The sequence below is a fragment of the Saccopteryx leptura genome, chromosome 11 (assembly GCF_036850995.1).
Source record: "Saccopteryx leptura isolate mSacLep1 chromosome 11, mSacLep1_pri_phased_curated, whole genome shotgun sequence".
In the NCBI taxonomy this organism is placed as follows: domain Eukaryota; kingdom Metazoa; phylum Chordata; class Mammalia; order Chiroptera; family Emballonuridae; genus Saccopteryx; species Saccopteryx leptura.
This window is the reverse complement of record NC_089513.1, coordinates 63,889,128-63,901,194: the sequence shown is the minus strand read 5'-3', so window position 1 is coordinate 63,901,194 and position 12,067 is coordinate 63,889,128. Positions and strand designations below refer to the sequence as shown.

Genomic DNA, 12,067 nt, shown 5'->3' with positions numbered 1-12,067 from the left:
TTCTCAGCCTGCCTCGGAGATCCTCTGAGCGTAGGAACCTCTGCTTCACTTTCAACGCGTTTCCCACGACTGGGGGACCACGCCTCCCGGAGCTCCCTGGTTACAGAACCGCTGGTGGGGACCACAGGACTACAATTCCCACAATAGCTCGCAGGCTCTATGTCACATGATTGGCTGAGCCTCCGACAGCGTCCAATAAAATGTGGTGTTGTTGGCTTGTGCCACGGCAGGCCGAGTCCCGGAAGCGACAGTTTGGCGTCTGCCTGGTTGCTCCGGAGTTGAGTCGCGTGCCGGCCTGCCTGCACGCCTCCTGCTATGGGGGGCACCGAGAGCAGCGAGGGTCGCAGGGTGTCCTTAGGAAAGGACGAGGAGGAGCGGGTCCGGGTGCTACAGGGTGTCCGGGTGAGCGGGCCGCCGGCGGGTGCGACGAGCGAGCGCGGCCGGGGCAGGGCGGGCGTGAGGGCGCCTGAGGATGCGGAGGATGGGCCAGCCCTTCGGGGAGGTGCGGGCGTGTGGCGGGTGGCACCCCTCGCTAGCGGAGCACGCCTGCTCTGCGGAGGAGAGCATCTCTTCCTCCTCCCACTTTCCTGAGGAAGGTGAGGCTCAGGAAATGCCCGGGGTGCCCCGTGCAGGGCCAGGGCTCCTTCGGGCTCCACCACTCCCCTGGCATCGGGGGAGGATGAGTGGAGAGCGAGAGAGGTGGCGAGGCCCTACTCAGCCCCGGGGGCCTAATTGTTACAGACCTCAGCTGGTGCCACCACGTAGCCACTGCGTGCGTCTTGTTAGTAAACAGGAGATGCTTCCAGTCCTGGACCACACAACGGCCCCCTTCCTAGCTAGAGGCTCTCGGCTTCTCAGCCCTGTCACATCGTAAACCTTCCCCTTAACACTCTAAGCAAGGGTTTTAATGAATGCCTAGAACAGGGGTCCCCAAACTTTTTACACAGGGGGCCAGTTCACTGACTTTCAGACCTTCGGAGGGCCGGACTATATAAAAAAACTATGAACAAATCCCTATGCACACTGCACATATCTTATTTTAAAGTAAAAAAACAAAATGGGAATAAATACAATATTTAAAATAAAGAACAAGTAAATTTAAATTGACAAACTGACCAGTATTTCAGTGGGAACTATGCTCCTTTCACTGATCAATGAAAGAGGTGCCCCTTCCGGAAGTGTGGCGGGGGCTGGATAAATGGCCTCAGGGGGCCGCATGCGGCCCGCGGGCGTAGTTTGAGGACCCCTGGCCTAGAACATTTAAGGTGAAAAGGAATGACACAACCTTGTTTTACAAAGCCATATTGCGGACCTCTCTGTCCAAATCGCATGCCAGTTCCCTCACCAATCCCCCTCGCCCCCCAATTAATTCACTAGCCTTAGCACCTCGTCCCAGCAGATGTCAGCTTGCTGCAAGCACAGGACCTCTGCATTTACTATTTTCTCCTCCCCAGTTATTCCCCCCTTTTAGCTAGTAAAAACCAGTGCATATGTTACTAAAATTATATATCCTCTAATTCTGTTGTAATAATGATTGTATTGGCAAACACCTAAATGTTTTACTGATTGAATTTCATAAGCAACAATATAGGATAATAAAAACATTCTAATTTCATTTGAAACAATGTAAAACACCAATGCAATCTGTCTTGCTGAGAAAACGGGAGGTTTTAAGATTCTAAATCTAGATTTTGATTTTGGAATTAATCCTTTGTTTTCATTGTTTCCCCACAAATCAGTTATAATTGAGTACAGTCATATAGCAACCATAATTCAGTTGATGCTGAAGTCTTTGTCAAAGTTTGTCCTTTCCTCCTTTTTTTCAGAAGCCACCTTCTGGTTGGTTCCATCAATACCAAGGGTTCTTGTATGATGATTGCTGGGTAATGTTTGCCTAGTAGTTCAACTTCCACTTGTCCTACCTTACTTAGCTCTGTAGGGCTGTATGCAAAAGTCAGACTCTTCTGGATGCTGTAACTATAGCTTCCAGATGGTCCTGTTGCCAACCACCTTGCCATCTTATTTATTTTTTATTTATTCATTTTTTTAAGGAGGAGAGAGAGAGGGATAGAGAGAGACAGAGAGAGAGAAGGGGGGAGGAGCTGGAAGCATCAACTCCCATATGTGCCTTGACCAGGCAAGCCCAGGGTTTCGAACCGGCGACCTCAGCATTTCCAGGTCGACGCTTTATCCACTGCGCCACCACAGGTCAGGCCATCTTGCCATCTTATCAGATGCTTTCATTGTCCTTCAGATCATCATCATCCCTTGCCAAGGTGAGGCAGGTCAGTCTGTTTCAGTCCCTTGGCTTTAATGTGTTCAGTGCTTGCTCTCCTGTGAAGTCCCACTGGCTACATCACAGGCCTGGTTAACACTTCCTTTGCAGCCCCGATCCCCTGACCACTTAATCTAAAGTACCTTCCCACCCACCTTGTCACACATCTATTTTTTTCATAATGCTCATCGTTATTTGAAATTTCTATTAATGACTTACTTGTTTGATATGTTTCCCAGTACAGTGTAAGCTCCTTGAGGCCAAGGCTCCTCTCTGATTTTAGACCTTTCCTCTCAGAACCTAGAAATAAAAGCAGCTCATATTTGAATGTTAAGTGGGGGCATGGGATGCCCTTTATAGCTATCCTTTCATTTAATTTCTAACAGCCCTGTGAGAGATGTAGAATTCTGTTTGTCTAAAGACAACTGAGGCCCTGAGAGATGAACTTATCCAGGGTCACCTAGGTCAGTGGTCCCCAACCTTTTTTGGGCCACGGACCGGTTTAATGTCAGAAAATATTTTCACAGACCGGCCTTTAGGGTGGGACGGATAAATGTATCACGTGACCGAGACAAGCGTCAAGAGTGAGTCTTAGACGGATGTAACAGAGGGGATCTGGTCATTTTAAAAAAATAAAACATCATTCAGACTTAAATAGAAATAAAACGGAAATCATGTAAGTTATTTATTCTTTCTCTGCGGACTGGTACCAAATGGCCCACGGACCGGTACCGGTCCGTGGCCCAGGGTTTGGGGACCACTGCCCTTGGTGACAAGCGGTAGAGCTGGGTTGAAAGGAGACAGCTTGGGCCCGTTCACTGAATACTGTATTTCCTTCCACACTTGTGTCTGGCAGATAGTGAGTGCTTTGTAAATGCCGAGTGATTAAACGAACAAACCCAGTAAAACAGAGATCAAAATTTAAATGGAATGCACAGAGCTGGGTGTGGTTGAATTAGTTTAATAAGGGAGGTGGATCAGAAAAAGACATCAAGAGGCCCAACTTCTGGGCGGATGCTCATTAGCTGTGTGATATTGAGTGAACAACATCATTTGAGTCTCAATCACCACATTAAAAAAAAAAGTGTGTGAGTGTTAATTCCAGGTGCTGCCTATGATAAGATGAATGTGTGCTGAAGGGTTTAGAGAACACACAGTGTTTTTAGTGGTAGAGTGGGGGCCTCCACTGTTTGCCCGGCATTATACTTAGCACATCTGCTGCCTGTTAGGTGCCATCTAATCTTGACCTGACTTGTGGCAAAGACAAAATGAGGAGGAGATGGCAGGTGTTGGGAGGTTGAGAGGCAGGAGCCTGAACTGAAATTTAGAGCTATACCCTTGGCTTAGTTTGGGTGTTCTCCCACCTTTGTGATTTGGTATCCAATTTTGGGGAATGTTGGAAAATTAGATTAGTGGGAGTCTTCTGAGGTTCAGGGGAGTCCCTTTAGGATAATGGAGGAACATAATCTATTTTGAGTATTATATTAGACAGGCACATTTCATTTCTAGTTCTGTGTGTGTTTGTGTGTGTGTGTGTGTGTTTAACAATTCTGCAAAGTAAAAATCCTCTTTAAAGATGGAGGATCAGGCTTAGACACATTAAGGAATTTATCGAAGATGTTACCTCAGTATCTTCTAGGACTTAAATACAAAAAATGTTTTGGGTGCAAAAAGCAGCCTTTTCTCACTACTCCAGCTCCCTCCCCGCCACTGATATGAAAAACCACAAGAAAATTCTGTGACAAAGCCTTCACCTGTACTGATAGGTTGCTAGTGACTCACTTAGTTCTCAGTTCTCCCAGAGGTTGTTAAAATGAGAGGGAGCTTTGGTGACTGGTTGACTGCTGGACAAACTCATTAGAGAGAATAAATGACTTGTCCTGAGGCACACTGTGGGGTGCATGGCTCCATGCAATGGCAGCCCCTTCCTCCCTCCCTCTTGTCCTCTCTCCCCCTTTCTACCTCTCTCTCCTTCCTTCTCCCTCTCCCTCCCTCTCCCTGCTTCTTCCTCCCTCTCCCTTCCTTCCTCTCCTTCCTTCTCCCTCCCCCTCCCTCTCCCTCTCCTTCCTTCTCCCTCCTCCTCCCTCTCCCTCTCTCCCTCCCTCTCTCTCCCTCTCCCTCCCTCTCCCTCCCTCTCTCTCTCCCTCCCCCTCCCTCTCCTTCCTTCTCCCTCCTCCTCCCTCTCCTTCCTTTTCCCTCCTCCTCCCTCTCCTTCCTTCTCCCTCCTCCTCCCTCTCCTTCTCTCTCTCCCTCTCCCTCCCTCTCTCTCTCCCTCCCCCTTCCTCTCCCTCCCTCTCCCTCTCCCTCTCCCTCTCCCTCCCTCTCCCTCCCTCTCCCTCTCCCTCTCCCTCTCCCTCTCCCTCTCCCTCTCCCTCTCCCTCTCCCTCTCCCTCCCTCTCTCTCTCCCTCCCCCTCCCTCTCCCTCCCTCTCCCTCTCCCTCCCTTCCTCTCCCTCCCTCTCCCTCCCCCTCCCTCTCCCTCCCTCTCCCTCCCCCTACCTCCCCCTCCCTCTCCCTCTCCCTCTCCCTCTCCCTCTCCCTCTCCCTCCCTCTTCCTCCCTCTCTCTCTCCCCCTCTCTCTCCCTTCTACTTATGTTCCTGGTGATCAGAGAAAAGGAGGTGAGGGCAATGAAGTGTTTTAGTATAGTTATAGTAACTTTTTTGTTCTCAAAATTACTTGAGGGTTGGGGAGTCCACTTTGTCTTTAAGCAGGTGAGTAAGAATCAGTAGTAAAGATCATTGGATGAACAAAGTAATTTAATAGAAGGTAGATACCGAAGAAGAATATCTGCCGCAGCTCCTTCAGTGAGTGTCAAATATTCATGAAGACCATTTGCGTTTAATAAGCTGAGCCTGGTCCTGGAAAGCACTCTATTTAGTTCTCTTAAAATGAAATGTTAGGACCTTGCAAGTGTGTGTACTTATTTGCATACATTTACATATTGAGTTCAAGCCCTATTTTCTTGGAAGGTAAAAAACCTAATACAAAGTGTTGCAATTCTATTCAGTTCCAGTTTTCAGAGCAAGCATGTATGAAATACAGATTTCATTTCAAGCAGAATGTAACCTCATCCTCCAGTAGGAGGAGGCACACACGTGGCTACAGTGTCCTGCATGCGTCTGCTTTGCCTTTACTCGCCCCTGTGTGCAGCCATCTCTGGGGATTCACCTGAACCTGGTCGCTCCTCAACATCCAGACGCCTCCCTGTCTTCAGCGTTTTCTTTTCCAGCCACCAGGCAGTCCTTCCCTAGTCACTTCCCCAGCCTGCTGCTTCAGGAATGTCCCCAGACTCCTTGCACCCTCCTGGATCCATCACCTTTGTCATTTGTTAAATGATAAACCTGGGAGGTGAGTCTGGCCCATGCTGAGGGGAGGATCAAGGAGGATGCAGTAAGACACAAGAAACGGTTCCCACATGTGCCAGGACCAGAGGAGCCACCTGCTGAGCACTGCACCCGCAGCGCCCATTCACCCGTCACCTCAGAGAAGTGGTGACTGGGAATATGCCACTCGCCAGGCTCTGGGCCTGGCTTGCAGAGACCATAACGGACAGAGCATAGGGCATAAGGTCTCCGCCTTCATGAAGACCTCAGGCCAGTAGGTAGAGAGGACAAACCAAAAGGAAGAAATACAGGCAAAGGAATAAAAGAACTGCGAGTGCTATGAAGGAAACATAGAGGGTGCACAGAGTAGTGGGGCCACCTGTTGGAGGTGAGCTGGCCAGCTAGTGCTGCTCGGGGCGGTGACTGAGGGGCCTGCGCCAGCCAGCAGTGCACATACGTCCTCTCTGCTGAGTGTGTTAAGGGCACCCTCTCAGCTGCTCCCCATGCTTACCTTGTGAGGAATTATCATCCCTGTCTCAGAGCCAAGGAGACAGGTTCAGGGAGGTGAAGGAACGAAAAGTCACAGCAAGTTAGTGGTAGAGCTGGAAGCCCACGCGTTCCAACTGCGAAGCTCACGAGCCTGGCGGCCACAGCGCGGGCACTTTGGAGGAAATGGCTGGGGGATGAGGCCAGACAGGTAACGCTGAGTGCAGACAGGGCTGTTTACCTGGCCCCCGGGGGGCCACACTGGTTTCTCATTGGGAGTGGAGCTTTGCAAAGATTGTATCTGATGATGGTGATTTTCTTTTTCTTGTTTTAAACAGCTTTATTGAGATGTATTTTATGTATAAAAGTCACCCATCTCAATAATTTTTTAGCAAATTTACAAAGTTGAGTATTATCACAGTTGGATTTTAGAACATTCACAAGACCTAAAAAGATTCATTGTACCCATATGCAGTCACTCCACACCCCCACTTCCAGCCTCGGGTCACCCTATTACTTCTGTCTCCGCACAATTACTTTTCCTGGACATTTTATAAATGCACTCCTATATCTTTTATGTCTGCTTTCTTTCACTTAGCACAAAGTTTCTGGTGTTGGTCCACTGATGTTCTAGCATGTATCAGAATGGTAGTTCCTTTTTATTGCTGAATAGTAACTCATTGTATGGCTGTATACAATACTGCACTTTGTTTATCCCGTCGCCAGATGGTGCACATTTGAACTGTTTCTAGTTTTGGACTATTGTGAACAATACTGCTTTGGACATTTGTGTGCAAGTGTTTTGGTGGACATGTTTTCATTTCTCTTGGGTAGATACCTAAGAGTAGAATTGCTGGGATGTTCTGTGTAAGAATTTGGTGAGTTGTTAGATTAACTTTTTAAGAAACTCAGACTTTTCTACAATGACCGTACCATTTTACATCATTCCCACCGGCAGTATATGAGGGTTCCAATTTCTCTGTATCCTTAGCAGAACTTGTTCTAGTTTGTTGTTTTAATTATAGCAATTTTGGTGGATGTGAAAGGGTGTCTTGTTATGGTTTGACTTTGCATTTCTCTAGTAACTATTATAATTATGTTGAGAATCTTTTCATGTGCATATTTGCTATCTATGTATTCTCTTTGCTGAAGTGTGTATTCACATCTTTTGTTCATTGGGTTGTCTTTTTATTATTGAGTTACAGGATTTCTTTATGTTGGGTATCAGTTCTTGATCATATTAAGATTTATAAATATTTTTTCTCAATATGTGGCTTGTCTTTTCATTTTCTTTTTTTTAAGAGAGAGAGAGAGAGAGGAAGGGAGAGAGAGGGTGAGAAGCATCAACTTGGAGTTGCTTTCATTTTAGTTGTGCTTTGATTGTTTCTGCTCTGTGCCTTGACTGGGGTAGGGGCTTTGGCCATATCAATTTTCCCTTGTTTAAGCCAGAAACCTTGGGCTTTTCATACCAGCAACCTTTTGGGCTCAAGCTGGCAAGATTTGGGATTCTGTGGTCAATTCCCCCGCTCAAGCTGAGGAGCCTATGCTCAGAGCTGGCAAACTTGGGGCTCCGAACCAGCAACCCCAGCATTCTGGGTCAACAACACTTTATCCACTGTGCCACCACCAGTCAGACATCTTTTCATTTTCTTAACAGTGTCTTTGAAGTTTATCAAATTTATTTTTTAATCAATTGCACTTTTGGTGTCATATCTCGCAAATCGTTGCCTAACCTAAAGTTACGGAAACTTGCTGCTTTGTTTTCTTCCAAGAGTTTTATAGTTTTGGCTTTTATATGTAGGTCTATAATCCTTTTTGAATTCACTTTGTGTATCATTATGAGGTAAGGCTCTAAGTCAGAGGTTGGCAAAATTTATTTGTAAATGACCATGTAAATATTTTGCCTCTGCTGACTCGAAGGTGTTTATCATTACTACTCCGCTCTGCCATTGTGGGGTGAAAGCCACCATAGGCATATGTAAATGATGGGTGTGGTTAGGTTCTATTAAAACTTTACTTACAAAATCAAGTTTTTTTGGTTGAATTTGGCTCTAGCACTGGCATTTGTTGAACCCTGATCTAAATCCATCTATTTGCATAAGTTACCTATTTTTTTCAAACTCCGTTTGTTGAAAAGCCTGTTCTCTGCCCATTGAATTACGTTGAGACTTTTGTGAACATAAGTTGACCATAAACATAGGGGTTTATTTCTTGACTCACAATTCTGTTGAGAATTCCATGTATACTGTATACATCGATCTTTATGCCAGTACCCCACTGCCATGTTTACTGTGGCATTGTAGTAAGCTTCAAAAGTGAGAAGTATAAGGTGTCAAATTTTGTCCCTTTTTTCAACATTATTTTGGCTGTTCTATGTCCTTTGTACATTTTAGGGTTTGTCAACTTCTATATAAAAAAACCAAAACCCTTTCGGGATTTTAATGGTGTTTGTGTTGAATCTATAGATTACTTTGAGAGACTTAATCATTTTAAAATATGGGGTCCTTCAATCAGTTACTATGAAATCTCTCTTCATTTATTCAGTCTTCTAAAATTTTTCTTAGCAATGTTTTGTACTTTCAGTATACAAGTCTTGCATTACTTTTCTTAAATTTATTCCTAGGTATTTTATTCCTTTTGATGTTGTTATAAATGGAATTGTTTCCTTCATTTCATTTTTGGATTTATTGCTGGTACATAGAAATACATTTGATTTTTGTACATATTAATCTTGTATCCTGCAGCTTTGCTGAACTCATTTATTCTAGTAGGTTTATTTTGATTCCTTAGGATTTAGGTAGGGTCATACTGTCTCCAAATAAAGACAGTTTTATTTCTTCCTTTCTAATTTGGATGCCCCCTTTTTTTTTCTTGTCTTATTGCATTGGCTAGAACCTCTGATACAAAAGCGAGTGTCTTTGCTCCTCTACTTAGAAAACATTCAGTCTTTCACCATTAAGTATGTTAGCTGTAGGTTTTTTTGTAGTTGCCCTTTATCAGATTGATGATTTTGTCCTTTAATATTCTCAGACACTCTTTCCTCTCTGTCCTTAGATCCTGCTTTTCTTTTGTAAGCTGTTGGAAGGCAAAGACTGTCTTATTTATTACAGTTTATCTCCTTCGTTCATGCATGTTGGCTTGCATGCTTGGATTAATGAATTGATGACCTTTCTTTTCCCTAAGCTGGTGATCTGGTGGCAGCTGTGCATGAGAATCCTACTCTTCTACTTGCAATTTCAAGGCTTTAATGCAAACTTGTTCCGTTTGTATGCAGCAGACTTCCGTTTCCAACTTGCTGTTGTCTAATGATAAGCTTCTTGAATGTCTCAGCATGAATGTTGATGCTCCTTATCATATTGTTTTACATTACATCTTTCTTTCTTTTTTTTTTTTGTATTTTTCTGAAGTTGGAAACAGGGAGGCAGTCAGACAGACTCCCGCATGCACCTGACTGGGATCCCCCTGGCATGTCCACCAGGGGAGCGATGCTCTGCCCATCTGGGCTGTTGCTCTGTTGCAACCAGAGCCATTCTAGCGCCTGAGGTGGAGGCCATGGAGCCATCCTCAGTGCCCAGGCCAACTTTGCTCCAATGAAGCCTTGGCTGCAGGAGGGAAAGAGAGAGACAGAGAGAAAGGAGAGGGGGAGGGGTGGAGAAGCAGATGGGCGCTTCTCCTGTGTGCCCTGGCCGGGAATCAAACCCGGGACTTCCACACAGCGGGCCTATACTCTACCACTGAGCCAACCAGCCAGGGCCTACATTACATCATCTTAATTGACAGTTTAGAGGCAGTGTGGTGACACTCACCTCTCATGTTCAAGATGGCTGTACCCTGCAGCTCCTTCATCTACCTGTTAGCTGGGTTCCTTGAAGGGGTTGGATCACAAGTCCTCTCCATTCCTCCCCAGATTTTTTGCTCTACCTGGCTGAGTGCTGTTGATGAGGCCACAACAGGAAATGCCAGCTTGGAAAGCCAAGAAATGGATGGCCAAGTTCTCTAGAGCTATCCAGTGAGTGGAGTCTGTGGCTCTGAATGTCAAGTCTAGCAAACATTGCTCAAGTGCACACCGTGTGCCAGTCGTGGGGCTAGGAGCAATCCCAGGTGTTACCCTCTTTGGTGCTCCCAAACAGCAATCCTTTGACACGTGGTGAGGTATCAGAAATGAAGTGGAGCTAAATGTAGGGAAGCAGAGCACTTCCGGTGCCTCCACCTGTCCCTCTTCAGCTGCTGAGGAGCGGAGAATCTTCTCAAAGACAAGGCAGTGCGAGGCCTGGGTGCCTGCACATAGACTTCCCCTTAGCGCTCTCCGTTTATCTTGCTCACATGTGTGAGGATAGTAAATGCTGGCTGCACAACCATGCTGTACTTTAGGGGCGGATTTAGCAAATTTCAAGGGTTGATTTGAATATCCTGTAAGTTTTCCTTTATAGTGCTCCAGTAACTGGTAACAAAATTTAAACAGAACAAGAGTTGAGTTGATTTTCATCATCTTACCTTCTGATTTCAGCGTATAACCCTTCAGTGAGATGGAATTCCACTGTGAGACTCCTTAACTACTGCACTGTAGTGTTGAAGATCTTCTGTGTAAAAGGTTAATCTATGAAGTGCTGTAAGGAGAGCTGTAAACTCTTCCTAAGTTCATCTTGGGTCAGTCCCCTCAGTTAGGAGGTAAAAATACTACTTTGGAAGTGTCTTTGTTCTGTAGATAGCAGGTGCTGCCTTTTCAGCTCACAGGGGGAGGTCACTGCATGTCCTCCTGCAGCAGCAGCTCCGGTTTCCAGGACCAACCCTGCCGCCTGGGCTGCTCCCTGTGGCTGGTGGAAGGCTGCAGAATGTTCCCTTGTTCAGTCCTCTCTCCCTGTGCGCACTGTCCCTGGCTGCTGTCTCTCATCCTCATTCATGAGCTGGTGGGTTCTGCATTCTATAGGTGCAACGCAGAGCTGTCCTGTGTGCCGTTGGCCGTGACCCTCGTCGTGTTCCACGGGTGCTGTGACTCACTCCTTCCAGGGGAACTCACCTGTGTCCGCTTCTCTGCCCCTAGAATCACTCTGTTTGCTAGGTGGTCAGTGGCTCCATCCAGACCCCCATCCGGGAGGTGGACCCCACCTTCCTTTTGTTTTCTCTATAGTTAATGACACATCTTGAGTTCTTCCTTCCTGCTGTTTCTGCCCTCTTTATCCTTTGTTTATTCCCCTCCCCCTTTATCTTTCTGTGGATCGCAGTTTATGTCCGTTCTGTCTTCCCCTTGGCCATTTAATAATATTTTTTTCTCCTAATAGGCTTGCTTCTCACAAGTCTGCTGGTGCTAGCGGGTAATTTTTTTAAAGGTAAATTTTACTTTTGAACATGTTTCAGGTAAATGGTAATAAAGTTCAGAGAGTTCAGAAAGAAGGCACACAGGGAAAAGAACATCTCTCTTCCACCTTGCCAGTCCTGCTCTCCAAGCCAACCGGTTACCAGCTTGTGTCAGTGATTGTTCAGAGTTTAAAGCCAATTGTGTTCCTCCCTTCCTTCCCATTCTTTTTTTTTTTTTTAAATTTTATTTATTCATTTTAGAGAGGAGAGAGAAAGGGAGACAGAGAGGGAGAGAGAGAGGAGAGAGAGACAGAGAGAGAAGGGGGGAGGAGCTAGAAGCATCAACTCCCATATGTGCCTTGACCAGGCAAGCCCAGGGTTTCGAACCGGCGACCTCAGCATTTCCAGGTCGACGCTTTATCCACTGCGCCACCACAGGTCAGGCTTCCTTCCCATTCTTACAAGCTTCCCGTTACCTCCAGGTCAAAGGCAGATTCCCAGCCTGGCTTGCGAGGCCCTCTGTGAGCTGGTGCCACTTCCTGGCTCTTACTACACACCCTGGCAGGGAGGACACTTGCTCCTGGTGTACTGTAAGCCAGTGTTTTTCATCCATCCGGACACTAGTCTGGGAAAGAGTTAACCATCCTGAAGTTTATAGACCTGATGATCTTCATCAGATTTTTTATGC

At 46.2% G+C, this 12,067-nt stretch overlaps 1 protein-coding gene across 2 annotated transcripts in view; it reads left to right on the top strand.

Moving 5' to 3' along the window:
• Positions 1–246: 246 nt before the first annotated feature.
• The window catches only part of CHCHD6 (coiled-coil-helix-coiled-coil-helix domain containing 6), a 357,646-nt gene continuing 345,825 nt past the window's right edge, over positions 247–12,067 (top strand). For both annotated transcript variants that reach the window (XM_066352687.1, XM_066352686.1), the window contains exon 1: positions 247–402. In XM_066352687.1, coding sequence (XP_066208784.1) covers positions 316–402 — 87 coding nt within the window. In that variant the 5' untranslated portion in view covers positions 247–315. The remainder of the gene's footprint in view (positions 403–12,067) is intronic.